This window comes from Puma concolor, chromosome D4 (genome assembly GCF_028749965.1).
Source record: "Puma concolor isolate L17-30 chromosome D4, mPumCon1.1.hap2, whole genome shotgun sequence".
Classification (NCBI taxonomy): Eukaryota; Metazoa; Chordata; class Mammalia; order Carnivora; family Felidae; genus Puma; species Puma concolor.
This window is the reverse complement of record NC_141679.1, coordinates 58,122,481-58,138,457: the sequence shown is the minus strand read 5'-3', so window position 1 is coordinate 58,138,457 and position 15,977 is coordinate 58,122,481. Positions and strand designations below refer to the sequence as shown.

The 15,977-nt window shown below is 52.5% G+C and overlaps 1 protein-coding gene across 4 annotated transcripts in view; it reads left to right on the top strand.

The window, feature by feature from the left end:
* Positions 1-11: 11 nt before the first annotated feature.
* TLN1 (talin 1) overlaps positions 12-15,977 on the top strand; it is a 31,682-nt gene continuing 15,716 nt past the window's right edge. The window contains exons 1-21 of one of the 4 annotated variants that reach the window (XM_086683467.1): positions 12-292; positions 6,351-6,513; positions 6,758-6,855; positions 7,110-7,239; positions 7,346-7,498; positions 7,758-7,900; positions 8,015-8,142; positions 8,859-8,919; positions 9,564-9,668; positions 9,999-10,154; positions 10,934-11,035; positions 11,199-11,275; positions 11,499-11,679; positions 11,828-11,941; positions 12,068-12,176; positions 12,396-12,604; positions 12,723-12,821; positions 13,217-13,267; positions 13,821-13,988; positions 14,153-14,447; positions 15,019-15,185. In XM_086683467.1, coding sequence (XP_086539593.1) covers positions 6,384-6,513; positions 6,758-6,855; positions 7,110-7,239; positions 7,346-7,498; positions 7,758-7,900; positions 8,015-8,142; positions 8,859-8,919; positions 9,564-9,668; positions 9,999-10,154; positions 10,934-11,035; positions 11,199-11,275; positions 11,499-11,679; positions 11,828-11,941; positions 12,068-12,176; positions 12,396-12,604; positions 12,723-12,821; positions 13,217-13,267; positions 13,821-13,988; positions 14,153-14,447; positions 15,019-15,185 — 2,676 coding nt within the window. In that variant the 5' untranslated portion in view covers positions 12-292; positions 6,351-6,383. Of the gene's footprint in view, positions 334-4,620; positions 4,771-6,350; positions 6,514-6,757; positions 6,856-7,109; positions 7,240-7,345; positions 7,499-7,757; positions 7,901-8,014; positions 8,143-8,858; positions 8,920-9,563; positions 9,669-9,998; positions 10,155-10,933; positions 11,036-11,198; positions 11,276-11,498; positions 11,680-11,827; positions 11,942-12,067; positions 12,177-12,395; positions 12,605-12,722; positions 12,822-13,216; positions 13,268-13,820; positions 13,989-14,152; positions 14,448-15,018; positions 15,186-15,977 lie in introns of those variants that run through there. The other 3 variants (XM_086683464.1, XM_086683466.1, XM_086683468.1) reach the window with 3 other exon arrangements.

The window sequence follows — 15,977 nt, the reverse complement described above, 5'->3', positions numbered from 1 at the left end:
CGAAAAAAGGAAGGGTTAGAGACTAAAAGGGAACTCGGGCGCAGTCGGACGTTTTCTCCGGATTGCGCCGCACCCTTGCTTCCTGCCGGGGAGGGGCAGGAAGCCCCTCTCTTCGCCGGCTCCCGAGCATCGAGAGCTGGGGCCAGAGCAGCTTCCTGCAGTCCCCGCAACCATAGAGCGCGGGCCCAGGGCGCCGCCCGCGGGTGGGGGACGTTTCGGGGACGGAAGTGGCCGCGAGAGTGTCGAAGGGAGGGCGAGGCCGGAGCCCGATTGCCACCCGGAGAACGAGCGGGTTAGCGGGCCGGCGGGCGGGGCACAAGCCGGGCAGCGCAGGTAGGCCGGACCGGGCCGAGCCCGAGTCTCAGGGTGGGGTCGCGAGGCCAGGCCCGGGAAGCGAGCGGGCGGGAGGGCGGGCGGGGCCCTTGACTTCTCCTGCGTCTCCTGTTTCGGGTACTGTTGGAGTGGTCATCGTCCAGTGTATCTCGGCCTGGGATCGGAGTTAAGTAGGCCGTTAAGGGTGCCAGGCCCTTCCTGGGATCAGTCCTCTGTCTGGGAAAAGTTTTGGGGAGGGTGACGAGTGGGGTGGCAGTGAGGCGCAGGGCGGGGATCGGCTTTGAGGTTAGCTGATAGCGGGTATAGGGGTAGGGAGCTTCTGGTGAGTTTGGGATTAGGTGGAGTTGGGTTTAGGAATCAAGGTTGGCTTTAGGAGATATAATGGTGGAGTTAAAATTTAGAGTTACTGGCCTGAGTCAGGTCCGTTTTATGTACATAAAGTTTGGATTAGGTCATTATTTTTGTTTTCTAGCCAACCTAAGTCAAAGTTAGGGTTCAGGGCCAGGTTAAGGGTCAGCACAGGAATTAAATTAGAAATCTAGTTTTAGAGGTTACAAAACATTAGGACAGTACCGGGGTAAATAGCGAAGGGGATGGGTCAGGAATCAAGTGACAAAGGAGTTTTAGGCTTAGGGATCAACATTTAGGGTTAAAGTCAGGGAATTTGGTGCTAGTGGTAAAAATTAGATCAATATTAGGGATCAATGATTGGATATGGGTGTCTGCTAGGAAAGGGATGAATGTCAAAGCCAGTATTGGGAACAAGAAACAAATTAAGGTCAGGGTTAATGTTAGGAATTAGGATTAGTTTTAGGGGGGTTATGGTTGAGGTCAGGGTAGTTGACCTCAGATAGATAAAATTTAAGAGATTGGCAGTACGTAGGCACTCTTGTTTTGCGGGGAGGTCTCATTCCTGCATGGTTGCAGAGGTCCTTTAGCCCAGAGATATGACAGACTAATTTCAGGTTAGGGTTCTGGGCTTCTGCTAGAATTTCAGGCATCTGAGATTCTAGCTTCTTTATTCTGTTCTCTAAACCCAAGGCTCTTGATGTGGTCACCACAGTTGAGGGGCAGGGGTTTCTGGACTATGTTGTTTACAAGGTAGGAGTTGGGAAAGGGACTGGGACACAGGAGATGTACAAGGCCTAGTCATAAGAGGAGGACTGCTTAGGGAGAAGGGGCTGTGATTAAGTAGCAGCCCACCGAGGAAACACTGCTGCCATGGAAGAAAGAGACGACTGAATCCTCTGACAGTTCAGCCCCACTGCCTCCCAGGTCCCTCATTCTCTAGTTATTAAGTCCTCTCTCCAGCTCTCCTCCCTGGCCCTGCAGTTCACACCTCCCTGCGTACCCCCTTTCTGCAAGCACAATCCTGCATACAGAATTCTCCCCTCACCGGTAATTTCCCCATGTTGTTCATCTTACCACCGGTTCCCAGCTGCCATTCTGCCTCCCTTCCTACCCCTGAATCTTCACATCCTACCATATTTTGCCCTTTCCCAAATCTGAGCTTTCCCATCCTCTTAAAACACTCTTCCACATTTTCACTCACTCACCTACCTGCATACCTCGTGGTCATCTCCTAATACCCCACCCCCAGCCCAATATAACTGTCCAGTACTCCCAGGCCCTGCTATGTGCCAACCCCTGGTTCTAAGCCTCCTTAATTTCTTGATCCAGTTGTAGATCCCCTTCCCCCACTCCCCAAACAGAAAAGAGGAAACGAGACCCAAAGAGGAAACTGGGTCTTGCTGATCTCACGCCCAGCCAGGCCACTGACCACACCTCCATTTCACTCCCAGCCTGACCCTGCCACTGACCACAGCACTATACCCTACCCCAGCGTGACCCAGCCACTGGCTGTGCCCTATACCCACCCCACCCCCCACTAGCCCCAGCTTTGCTTAGACACTGCTGGTGTCCCTTCGCTCTCCCCCCATCTCAGCCTTATTTAGCCACTGACCACAGCCCCACCTCTTCTCAGCCTCCTGTTTCTTGCTCTGGCCTCTGACCTCATTCTTTCATTCCCTGACTTACAATTATTTTTCCCCTTCCCCTAGCTGGGTCCAGTGACTGGTCATATATGTATTTTTCCTATCACCAGCTTCCCCAGCCTTTCTCTACACTTTGTATTCCCCATTTCTAGTCCAATACAGTCACTAACCTCATCCTTTCTGCCCATGCCTGGTGCTAACCACCTCATCTTCATATACCTAGATCAACCGACCCTTTCCTTCTTCCCTTCCCAACTCCTTACCCAAACTCAAGCCACCCCAGTCACTGAAAGCCTACTGGTGATAGAAGCTATGGGACCCCAGTGTAACTTCGGGCTCTGGTCCCTGAAGGTTGATAGGACAGATTGTCATCGGGTCCTCTTAAAACTACAATTGACCAACATCCTCCTCTCTACCATTCTAACTACTGACAACGCCTCTCATTTGTGCTAATACGGTGTCTTTCTGACCAATCTCCAAGGTAACTGCTAGAGTTATTTTCCAAAATCCAGTTCTGGTTATGTCCCTTCTGTGCTCAAAGCCTCCCTTGACCTCCTGTTGCCCTTCAGTAGGTAAAATACTCCTTTCTCTCTAGTCCTCTCCTTCCCTTTCCACACTAACCCTGACTTCCCCATCACTGCTCCCTTGCAGGTACCCTGTGCTTTAACCAGCCTACCTACTCAGTTCCCTGAATGCTCCTCCGCGATTAGCTGCTTCTCCATCTTTGCTTATGCTATTCTCTCTGCCTGGAATGCCAGCCCTGACTCACCTCTGGCTGGCATAGAGAGCTTGGGCTTCGGAGTCAGAGAAGCATGTGGATTCAGATCCTGGCTTCACAACTTAATAAGCTGTATGACTTTGGAGAAGTTCCTTGAACAAGTATTTAACATCTTTGCACCTCAATTTCCTAATCTGTAAAAATGGAAATAATGATACCTACCTTGCCAAGTTGTTGTAAGGATTAAATGAAATCATGTATACGAGGAAAGTGACATAATGGTCAATAAAAGATCATTATGATTTTTTATTACCTTTAATAAAGTCCTAACTTCAAATGACACTTTTCACAGAGACTTTTTGGTCCCTCTTCTCTGACCTAAAGGGATCTCTCCCCTGAGGACGCATCTCTGGACTCTTACCACATCCTGCCTTGTATTAAAATTCTATATTTAGCTTATCCACTCAACTAACTGGGAGCCCCTTGAAAGCGAAGGCTACGGCTTACTCTTCTTGCTTCCCAGTCAGTGAGAGTTTAGGCCAGAGCCTTTTCTACAGCAGACCCTCAGAACTGCTTGTTGGATGAATGGAGGGAGAATGTGTAATGGGAGATGTTGGGGCAAGTTGTTCACTTACCGATAGAGGTGTGTTTGTGGGGAAGCTGTGTGAGTGGGATGGGGTCTTTACGGGAAGATAACGTGGTTGTGATAGGGTCTGCGTAGGGACTGCATGTTTGAGATAACGTGTGTGGAGACAGTGTAAGTAGCTTTGTGAAAAAGAGCTCTGTGCATAGGCTGGGGTGCAGTTAGGGAGGGTGAAAATGCATGGGTAGGGTGTAGGTGGTGAGGGGGCTATGGTGAGGGAGATCAGGTCCAGCCCTTCAGCTGCCCAGTCCAGCCCTAAATGAGCCTCCAGCAGCCTGAGGCCGGATATGTCAGTCTCACCCACAGTCCTCCCCCCCCTCCACCGCGGTTGCGGACTCAGAGGCCAAATTTGGTAACAGAGTGAGTGTTACTCCCCCAACCCTCATACGTTCTGACTTTGTCTTCAGCTTTCTCTCTCCCTTGTACTTCTCTATAGCTCCCTGTCTTCCTGCAGCTCCCCTTGTGGGTATCTGCTCTGACTATATCTCCGTGTACCCCCGATTCTTTACCACCACCACCACCACCCCCCCCCCCCCCCCCCCCCCCGTACATTGACATTCCATTCCTTGCTGGGATTTGACCTCTTGTCCTCCATTCCCCCCCCCCCCCAATTGCCCAACTCCTCTGGAATGCATCTCAGGAATGTCTTGAGGGAGGAGGAGCTCCCTGGGAGGAGGGTATGGGGGGCATTGTTGCTGTCCCATAAAACATGATGGAAACGGGAGCAAAGTTCTCAGGCCAGAGCAGGAACTGGATAGCTTCTCCCCATACTTCCAAGGGCCTTGTTCTTTGCCCTCATCACCTCCAGTTCACTCTTTAATTCCCTTTCCTCCCTCACCCTCTGGTAGCTGTATGGGTGTCCACTCAGTACCAGCGTGGGAATAAGGCTAGGCATGACTCATCTCCCTTATCGGGGTGTCACCAGAGGTTTCCGTGAAGAAGATGGGGGCGTCCATGTCCGGAGGAAATGGGGGAGACATGCAATTTCAGGTTAGGGTAGAGGGTCCTTTCAGTCCTGCCCTCAGCTCCTCTGACTGCTCTACTTCACTGACCCTCCAGCCCTCCAGCAACCCCACAGCCAGGTCTGTCAAGCTACTGGGAGAGGTGGCCGAGGAATGGGGAGGTGGGCAGCGAGCTGGAACTTGGGAGACTGGAATGGTCCTATCTTGTTTGGAAATAAAAACAGAGAGTGAGCTGTGGTTTCTTCTCTTGTGAGACTCTGGACTGTTTATAAGGTCAGAAATGTCTATCAGATTCCCTGATCCACACCTTTCCCACATCTGCCTGCCTCCTGTTTCTACCTAGATTTCCAGTCCCCTTCACCTCATCCTTCCTAACCTCTTTATTCTCCAAATACATCTCTCTTCCCTTTTCCTGGTTCTCAGCTGGCTGCTGTATCCCAGCACCTCCACCTCTTGTTTTCAACCTTCCCCCGAGCCCAGCTTTTCCCCTTTTCCCCACCTGGGGCCAGCAGTTTGCCGGGGTGGGGGGATCGGCAGCCCGGATTTGCTCATTCTCTTAGTTGAGAGGAACCAATCCCCGTACCAAACTGGGTCACATCATCAGCTGCCAGGCAGACTGGTCCTCTTGTGCACTGGGTGCCACCTGCAGCCTGGGTTCCTCCAGCCTGCTGAGAGGTGGTGCCAGGAGAGTGGGGGAGGTGAGCATGGGACTGATATCACAAGCTACACTGAAAATACCATCAAGGGAGGCAGTGAGATGGAGAGCAGAGTATGAGGAGGACTTGCTGAAAACCAGAGAGCATGAGAGTTGTGGTGAGGACTGGGTATTAACTTGGTGACTTGGAGCAAGGACTGAGTTAGAGGGACAGGGCTCTCTGTCTGACCTGCCTTGAAACTACCCCACCTGCCCCACCATGGTCTGATATCCATTCTGCAAAATTGGGGAGCTGACTAGGTAATTTCTGAGATCCCTCTGGATTAGAGAATCATAATTCTATGTTGACTGCCAGGGAAGCCAACCACGGGGCCTGGCTCTTTGGGAAGGCCCCCACCTTGTGAGGTTAGAGGAAAACCGGGACAAAAGTAGGCCTAGATAGCTTGAACCACCAGTGTTTGGTCTTCCGGCCGGGCTAGGTCGAGTCAGTGTTTGCAGGCTTCAGGAGCTCTCGGGAATTCTCTCATATAACATCCTCATTTTGCAGAGGAGGCTAAAGCTGTCAGGGGAGGTCACATGATGAGTCAGGACAGAGCTCTGAAAATCCCAGACAGGAAAAAGCTAGCAAGACATAGTGGGAGACAAAGAGAAAAAAAGACTGAACCAAGAAAAGATGAAAACAAGGCAAAGGCAGGCCTGGGAAAGGAGCAGGGATAAGGGGCAAGAGAGAGACACTTGGTAGAAAGAAGGGAGGCACAGATTCTAGTGATAGGAATGGGGCAGTGTCCTCAGGGAACACTACGTTTCAGACCTGCTGTTGCACCTTGCAGACCGACTCTCCTTCACTTATCTTAGATGGTTAGGGTTGGTTCTTTTGGTATAAATAATCTTTCACGCTTTAAAATTCTGAAATGAAACAAAAACAATCGCATTACTATCTGCTTTGGTAAGTCCCTTTCAAAAACACGGCTCCCTGGGGCACCATCTGAGGGACCTCCTCTCCTCTAATGAGGGTGTGCTCTAATGCCCTAACACCACGGACCAGGTGTAGCCAGGCTGGAGAGGAGAAGCTGCCACCATGGTTGCACTTTCGCTGAAGATCAGCATCGGGAATGTGGTGAAGACGATGCAGTTTGAGCCGTCTACCATGGTATACGATGCCTGTCGCATCATTCGTGAGCGTATCCCAGAGGCCCTGGCTGGCCCTCGTGAGTCTGAGTTACCTCGGTGGGTGGGGTGGGAGGCTTCAGTCCCTTCTTGTTCCCAGGCTCTTGGCTTTAAGGGATGACCCCATTGTCCCTCAAGGCTACTCATCCCTCACGCCTGTGTTCCGTGGTTCCCTCTGTCCCCTTTAGGCCCGCAGTCCCTGGGGAAATAATAAGGGGCAACAGTGCAGCCATTCAGCCACACTGGGGTCCTCATAGGTCTGAGGTGATCCATCCTCTCTTTTAGCCAGCGACTTTGGGCTGTTTCTGTCAGATGACGACCCCAAAAAAGGCATATGGCTGGAGGCCGGGAAAGCTTTGGATTACTATATGCTCCGAAATGGGGTGAGTATCACTTCTTCAAGGACCACCAACATTCTCTTCCGTCAGCTTCCCCACTCCACCTCCTGTTTTCAGCACCCACATCCATTGCCTCTGACCCCCTCCAGACTATCACAGGCAATCAAAATACCCTGCTTTTGAGTGAGCCATCGTCATCTTACCTTCAGTAATCTACTTTCCTCCCCTCTGGCCATGGAAAAAGGAAGTAATACCGCTAGCTTAAAGTAGGCTCCTACCTCCTATTCCCGCCCCAATAGGACACCATGGAATACAGGAAGAAGCAGAGGCCCCTGAAAATCCGTATGCTCGATGGAACTGTGAAGACTATCATGGTGGATGACTCTAAGACTGTCACCGACATGCTCATGACCATCTGTGCCCGCATCGGTAAGGGGTCCTGGTGGGGCTGAGGGCTCAGGGATGGAGGCTCCAACTCTACCAGAAAACACGGGTGCAGTGCCTGGGATGCTACCAACCCCTCGCGCTCCCCCAGGCATCACCAACCATGATGAATATTCACTGGTTCGAGAGCTGATGGAAGAGAAAAAGGAGGAGGTGACAGGGACCTTACGAAAGGACAAGACCCTGCTACGAGATGAAAAGAAGATGGAGAAACTAAAGCAGAAGTTGCACACAGACGATGAATGTAAGCAGAAATAGAAAAAAGAGGGCACTGGAAAATGGGCAGGGGGCCAAGGGGCAGCTGTTTATTTGTTAGTTATTGACTACCTGCTTTTGTAAGATGCCGTTTTAAGATACGGGATGCTTCAGTAATAAAGTTCTACACTCATGGAACTTATCCGTGAGAGATGGTAGGAGATAAAGAACAAACAAACAGAATGTCAAAGACCAGGCAGCACAGGCGCCCTGGGGGCTTAGCATTGAGGGGACTCTCTGTGTCCCAGTGAACTGGCTGGACCATGGCCGCACATTGAGGGAACAGGGAGTGGAGGAGCATGAGACGCTTCTGCTGCGGAGGAAGTTCTTCTACTCAGACCAGAATGTGGACTCCCGGGACCCCGTGCAGCTGAACCTTCTTTATGTGCAGGTGTGGAGAGGATTTACCTGGGATGAGGGAGGTACAGAGAGGGGGGCAGAAGCACAGTGAGGGGTATTCCCGCACCCCCACACAACATTCACCTCCTTTCCTTGTGCTCTCCAGGCACGAGATGACATCCTCAATGGCTCCCACCCTGTCTCCTTCGACAAGGCCTGTGAGTTTGCTGGCTTCCAATGCCAGATCCAGTTTGGGCCCCACAATGAACAGAAGCACAAGGCTGGCTTCCTCGAGTGAGTGACCCACATCCCACACCCTGTCAGGACCCAGGACTCCCTGCCATTGTGACCCCAACAGCCCTGCCCCCATCCCGGGCCTTCTCTCTCCATTTCCTCTTCTGAAGTACCAGGGTTTGACCCACATGGGTACCTGTTTCGCTGCCATCAACCATTTGTTTCCTCACTGGCCCCCTGTGGAACATGAAGGTAGCCTAGAATCTGCCTCTACCCCATACCTCTCAGGCAAGCATGTAGCTTTTTGAGATTCTCTGAAGAATTTTACTGTAGTGGCTGGAGGGAAACGGTACATTTTCCTCATAGGGAACATTAGACTTAGAAAGCTTCACAAGTCTCATCCACTGAGAGTTCTCAGAGTGTATAGAGTTCGGCGCCGCTTGCTTAACTTCCTACATGCATGGTCATCTTCTACCGAGCTCCTTCTGCTCTTGGTTCCCTGCAGTAGTGCTCTAGACTCTTTCCCTTAGGGACTGGGCCTGCAACTCAGGTTCCCTTGTCCCTTTCCCTGCAGGGAGAGACGCAGGCTGCACTCCAGAGCTAATGCTAAGTCATCTCGATTTCATGGACAATCCAGACTCTATTCCCTTGAGCTTTCCTTCTCCCCAAAGATAATACTGTCCTAGACATTTCCTCACGCCCCTAGGCCCACAGTCCATGGCCCACATACCCCCGATGCTGTCCACTACATGCTGACCCTCCCTTTTCTGGTGTAGCCTGAAGGACTTCCTGCCCAAGGAGTATGTGAAGCAGAAGGGAGAGCGTAAGATCTTCCAGGTGAATGGGGGCAGGGGAAAGTGTTTGGGATGCCCCGGGAGCTTTGCTGCTTAATCCTACTGACTGAATGGACCCCCGGCCCCTTCCTTGTCTCCTCCCACCCCGCTTCCACCTGCCAAGCTGTTCTCCCACCTCTCCTGTGCCAAGAAAGCGGAAGACCTGGGCTTTTCATCTCAGCTCCATCACTGCATTTGCTGTGGAATTCAGTTCAATATTCTTGGTTGTTTTTTTCTTTGCATCTAACATGGGATGACAGTACCTGCCCGGGGTAGGATTGATAGGAAAATCAAATGAGATAGTATGCCTGAAATTACTATGAAAAGTGTATCTTTGTACAAACATAAAGTGTTATCCCCACCTCTTGAATATTCAGCCCCAAAAGTCTTCTATCTGACCTTCTACTTTCTATCTGTTCACGTCTCCAGAATATCTGCAAATTCTTTAACTATATTCCTTGAATTGTTGCTTCTGCATATCCTTTGTCAGTCCTCATCCCGTCACCCTCTCGTTTCTCATACCTTGCACCCCCTAACCTTTCCTGTGCCCCCCACAGTACGCTCCCATCGTAGTTAACGTCACAACTCCTTGTCTGTGATGCTGTCCTCCCACGTTTCGCTAAACATTTCTCCATTTTCTACTCTAAGGCACACAAGAACTGTGGGCAGATGAGTGAGATCGAGGCCAAGGTGCGCTACGTGAAGCTAGCCCGTTCCCTCAAGACCTATGGTGTCTCCTTTTTTCTGGTTAAGGTGGGTCACAGACCCTTCTCACCATCCTCCTTATTTCCACTCTTACTCTTTCCTCTCAAAGTCAGGCCCTGCCCTTGGTTACACTTTCCACCATCCCTACAAGTCCCATTCTCTCTACTTGCTCTGACCTTGTGAAAACTTGCCCTGTTGTCAGCCCTCTGCCACCAACTTTCCTCCAGACCCTGCCTTCTCCCTAGTGGAGCTTGTCCTGGGTCCATCCATAGACACCCAATTCAGCTCTCCCACCCTCCTCAGCACCCCCTTGTGGTCTAGATCTGATCTGCTCATTCACCTCTCTGGCACTAATACCAACAACAATCTGCCTCACAGGAAAAGATGAAAGGAAAGAACAAGCTGGTGCCCAGGCTTCTGGGCATCACTAAGGAGTGTGTGATGCGAGTGGATGAGAAGACCAAAGAGGTGATCCAGGAATGGAGCCTCACCAACATCAAACGCTGGGCTGCCTCTCCTAAGAGCTTCACCCTGGTGAGTCCGGGTGCCCAGGAGGGAAAGGGCTTTGGAATTTCCAGACGGGGGCAGCTGAGAGGTCTCTCCCCTCCCTTGGGATAGTGCACTGAATGTGACTTCAGAAAAAAGGAGGACTTTACAGGACCCTGGGGGTCAGAGAGAAGGAGAAGCTTTGCTGGAGAGTTGTGCTTAAATGACACAATCTTTGCAGTCCACAGAACTTAACTGTAGCCAGCAAACTGAGCTCACAGGAGACTTGGGGAGAGGGAAGAAAAAGGTGAAAGAAAGAAAAATAAGCCTCCCCTCTTTCAGCAGCAGCTATACAATAGTTTTCCCCCTGGCTTTATATTTTGGTATTAGGGATTAGAAACTGATACCACCTCAATGAAGTGCCCTATCGAGGGGACAAGAATTTAATAAAGGCTATTTTTCCATTTTGGATACTAGTGCTAACTTTCCATTATGGTCATTCAATGACAAATGTTTGTGTCATTGTGTCACAATTGTGTCAATGACAAATGTTTTCCCAGCTTTATTATCAGGGTGAGAGAAAAGCTATTTCTTAGACAGCATGCGTTTGAAACTATGTAGCATAGAGACTGGCCTCAGAAACAAAATGTTGCCCTCCAGGGAGAAAAATAAAGAAATGGGAAATTGAAGAAGGGTAGGCTTCTCTCTAGAGGGCTGTTGGCAGGGGAAGACACCCTCACCAGCTTGGCCTTGGGGCTCCCATCCTACCCTTTTCCATCGTGGGTAGATGCAGGCTCTCCCACTGAGCCCCCACCTTGTCACCCTAGGATTTCGGGGACTACCAGGATGGCTACTACTCAGTACAGACAACGGAAGGGGAGCAGATCGCACAGCTCATCGCCGGCTACATTGATATCATCCTTAAGAAGGTGCCTGCCCCAGCCTTTTCCTTATCTTCCCTCACCTTCTACCCAAGCCAGTCCTTTAGAAGTGAGGACCCAGGTTCTGGAAAAAGGCTGAGTAGGGAAAGAAGAGGCTGCTTTTTCCCTGCCTCTCTCTTCTTTAATTCTTGTTTCTTTTTCCTTCCTACAGAAAAAAAGCAAGGATCACTTTGGGCTGGAAGGAGACGAGGAGTCTACTATGCTAGAGGACTCAGTGTCCCCCAAAAAGTACGAAGGTTCCTGGGCTGATCCCATCCCCCAGGGGCAGGGAAGGCAGGGCTTGACTCCAACAACTGTTGAGGGGTGGGGAGTCCCTAGGATGGTTCCTTAACCGGTCACAGGCTATCACACATCCCCCTAGACCACAGGACCTGCAAAGGTAGTACAGCTGGGTGGCAAGGGGGTTAAGACAACAGTCCTCTGAGTGCCGCCCCGTGTGTCCCCTCTCTAGGTCGACAGTCCTTCAGCAGCAGTATAACCGGGTGGGGAAAGTAGAGCACGGCTCTGTGGCCCTGCCTGCCATCATGCGCTCTGGAGCCTCTGGTCCTGAGAATTTCCAGGTGGGCAGCATGCCACCTGCCCAGCAACAGATTACCAGCGGCCAGATGCACCGGGGACACATGCCCCCTTTGGTAAGAGTGCTTCCACTGCCACCACGGTACCAGGCCTTCCTCCCCATATCAGCTGTTTGTCTTCCCACGTCCCTGTTCATAGTCCTGTCCCCAGCCCACCTCCTCTTTCCTCTAAGCGTTCTCTGTTTCTCCTCCCCTTGTCTTGTAGACATCAGCCCAGCAGGCACTCACTGGGACCATTAACTCTAGCATGCAGGCTGTGCAAGCCGCCCAGGCCACTCTGGATGACTTTGACACTCTGCCCCCTCTGGGCCAGGATGCTGTGAGTATGGGACGGAGGAGAGGCCAGCGGTGCTGAGGCTGGGACTCACAGGAACGGGATCGGGGTTAACCGGACCAGAGCAGATCCTGAACTTTGCCTCTCTCTCTCTCTCTCTTTCTCTTTCAGGCCTCTAAGGCCTGGCGTAAGAACAAGATGGATGAATCAAAGCATGAGATCCACTCCCAGGTAGATGCCATCACAGCTGGTACTGCCTCCGTGGTGAACCTGACAGCAGGTAGGCCGGATGCCAAGTCCTATCTGTATGTGGTGGGGGTGGGGGAGGAGGAGCACGTGCAGGCGCCAAGTGTGACTGGCTCCGGGTGGGACTGCCCCTCAACTCAGGGAAGAGACCGTGTCTCTCTCGGCACACGTTTGTGACTAACGCCTGTGATTGCCCCTCTCTAGCCCATTGTCTGGCCTGCTCGCCTCACGTGTGCTCCTCTTCCTCCCTCAGGGGACCCCGCGGAGACAGACTACACGGCAGTGGGCTGTGCAGTCACCACGATCTCCTCCAACCTGACGGAGATGTCCCGCGGCGTGAAGCTGCTGGCCGCCCTGCTGGAGGATGAAGGCAGTAGTGGCCGGCCTCTGCTGCAGGCCGCGAAGGGCCTTGCCGGGGCGGTGTCAGAGCTGCTGCGCAGCGCCCAGCCAGCCAGCGCTGAGGTCAGGGGCCACTGCTGGCACTAGGGAGGAGACCCCAAAGGAGGAGGGGGCAGTCCAGATTGTGGGATGGAAGTGTGGGACCTGTGGGCAGCTTCTGACCGGTGTCCACTCTCCACAGCCCCGTCAGAACCTGCTGCAAGCAGCTGGGAACGTGGGCCAGGCCAGTGGGGAGCTGTTGCAGCAAATTGGGGAAAGTGATACTGACCCCCACTTTCAGGTTAGTGACTTACCCAGCCCCTAGAACGGAAGCTTCTTGGAAGTAACCTCTGACCCTGAATCCAGCTCCTAGTCCTGTTACTACAAAGTGACTTCTCAGCGCCAAACGGAACATCTGTTTGCAGGGAATGACACTGGGAACCTCCATTCCCTTTTGAGGGCATGAAAATTTAGAACCCCTGAATCCAAACTGAATCTACCAGGTCACCCTTGGCTGATGATATTTTGTAGTCGCCTGCCATCTTCTCCTTGTCTTCCCCATATATAGCCTTTGTCCCAACTCGACATCTTGAACCTGCCTCCATACCACCCTGAGGACACTGTTCCTCTAGCTCCCCCTTCCCCACCCCATGCCAGTTTCCTCAGCTGACTTGTCATCCTGGATTTCCCACGCAGATATGTGCACCCAGAGGGGCTGGGGTTCGATCTCCCCCCGAACCCCCCACGGTAATGGCCTCTGGCCTGGGCCTTCCCAGCTTTGTTCTCTCTGAGCCGCATACACTCGCTCTGCACCTCTCCCCCAGCCTCCTCGGGGGGCAGAACATGATGGAGATGGGGAGGCATGTCACAGGCAGGACTTGGGAAAATGGGATCCGGGAGGGTTGTATGGGGTCTTGTACTCCAGGGTGACTGCTTCCAACCAAGATTGAGAAGAAATGGGGAAAAAAAGCTGGGGGTGGGAGGGACCCCAAGAGGTACCTCTCTCCATCCCATTGTAACAGCACCGCCCCTCCCTCCCCATTGCGGTCCGAGTGTATCCGCCTCGTGCGTTTCTCCCTCTGGTGTAGGCTCTCTTTCTCTCGGTGTGGGTTTGTTTCTTGGTGGGTATTCTGTCCTACTGGGCGCTCAAGGCAGGGGCTTGGGGTAGCTTCTGGTTGCTTCTGCATACACTATCCAGTGATTGGAGTCAGTGGGAATAATGAAACCGCTCATGCCTCTGAGAAGGGTCCATGGATCCCACGCTCGATCTTAGGCCATGCTGACAGTGCTTTTCTCACAGGACGTACTAATGCAGCTAGCCAAGGCCGTGGCAAGTGCTGCAGCTGCCTTGGTCCTCAAGGCCAAGAGTGTGGCCCAGCGGACAGAGGACTCAGGGCTTCAGACCCAGGTCATTGCTGCAGCGACACAGTGTGCCTTGTCTACCTCCCAGCTGGTGGCCTGTACCAAGGTGAGCCACAAAGGTTGCATTAACCTGTGCTGAGGGGTGATGGTGCCACACACAGGAGCCTCTCATTTCACCTCTCTGGCTCCTTCTTACCTATTCCGGTGGCTGTGGGACTCCTCACGACTCCTTTCCATTGCCTTCATCTCTGACACTTGCTTTGCCCACAGGTGGTGGCACCTACAATCAGCTCACCTGTCTGCCAAGAGCAGCTGGTGGAGGCCGGACGCCTGGTGGCCAAAGCCGTGGAGGGCTGTGTGTCCGCCTCCCAGGCAGCCACGGACGATGGGCAGCTGCTGCGGGGGGTAGGAGCGGCGGCCACAGCTGTCACCCAGGCCCTGAATGAGCTGTTGCAGCACGTGAAGGCCCATGCCTCAGGGGCTGGGCCTGCTGGCCGTTATGACCAGGCCACTGACACCATCCTCACTGTCACCGAGAACATCTTCAGTTCCATGGGTGATGCTGGTAAGGACACCACTCCTGGGAAGACAGAGAACCCTGTTGAGGCTCCCCGAGCCCATTGGGCATTCCCTTGCAGACCTGCCAGTCCCCGCTAAGGACTCAGCAGAGTAGACCATGTACTTATTAACCTCTCTGAAACTTCCAGTTTCTCATCTGTAAAGCAGGAATGTGATCCCCGTTCTGCCTTCTTTGGTATATTTTGGAGGATATACAAAAGCATACACAAACGTAGCTGGAAGTTGGAAGGTGGCATTAAGAAATAGCCTTCTCCACTCCACCCTACCTGCTCACTCCCGAAAGGAGTGCACTCCTTCACAGGGAGTGCAAGACTATTTACTGAAAATACTTGTTAGAGACTGTCTTCTCTCCCATAAAAGTTCACCAGGAAATCTGTCCCTCTCCAAGATCTTAAACCCAAAATACAATAACTCCAGGGGAATCACTTTGAGAACCTTTGTGTCTCTGTAACTGCCCCCCCAAGAGCCCTATCTACCTTGCCTGCACCCCTTTCCCCCACCCTGGCACCCTCGCAGTGTCTCTGGCTTCCTTACCTGATAGTGCTCTGTCCTCTCAGGTGAGATGGTACGACAGGCTCGCATCCTAGCCCAAGCCACCTCTGACCTGGTCAATGCCATCAAGGCTGATGCCGAGGGGGAGAGTGATCTGGAGAATTCTCGCAAGCTATTAAGCGCTGCTAAGATCCTGGCCGATGCCACAGCCAAGATGGTGGAGGCTGCCAAGGTACCAGCCTTCTGTGGCCAACTCCCAGACTGAGACCTGAAGGGAAGTAGAAGGGTCCAGATGGTCACCCTTTTCTGATGGGAGAGACCCAAGAAAAGCAGAAAATATAAGAGCACTCAGGAAGTAAAGGCACCCTCAGCTTCAGGTGCATAGGGGCCCAGGCTTCCAGCCACTGTGACTGCCAGGGTACTTGGTGACCGACATGCCCTTTTTCTTCCTCTGAGTCCACGCTCTGCTATCCTTACTTTTCCCTACTTTGTTGCCACCACCTGCCTGCTTCCTGGATCCCTCTGCTTCATGGCCTGTCCTGGGAATGCATATAAGCACTCAGTCCTGGGGCCTCTGCTGCCAGCAGTACAGAGAAAGACAGGCAGTGGGACACGGTGCAGACGACCGTCGGGAAGAAGCCGAGAGGTTCTTGCACTCCCCGGGCTCTGGGGCTTTCCAGTTGGCAGGAGTAACCAGCTCCCCTGCTTTGGTTTTTGAAATCCCTGCTCTAAACTGAGTCCTCCTTGTCCCAAAGAGCCTTAAACACACCCTTTTGCCAGTGGCATTTAGGGGGCAGTAGGGAAAGAAACATGGCTTCTTCCCCCAAAAGGGAAAGAAGAAACGGTTCTACCTAAAAAGGGCCCAAAGGGAATCTAGGGGCCCCTTGATTCCCCTTTGCCTTCTTGAGGCAGCTCATCTCAGCTGTGATTACCTTTCAGTGGGGACTTTAGGAAAACATTTGAGTCTGGAGAGGTCAGAGCAGAGCTTATTTGGGGCGCACAGGGATGCTGGGTGAGGACCGTC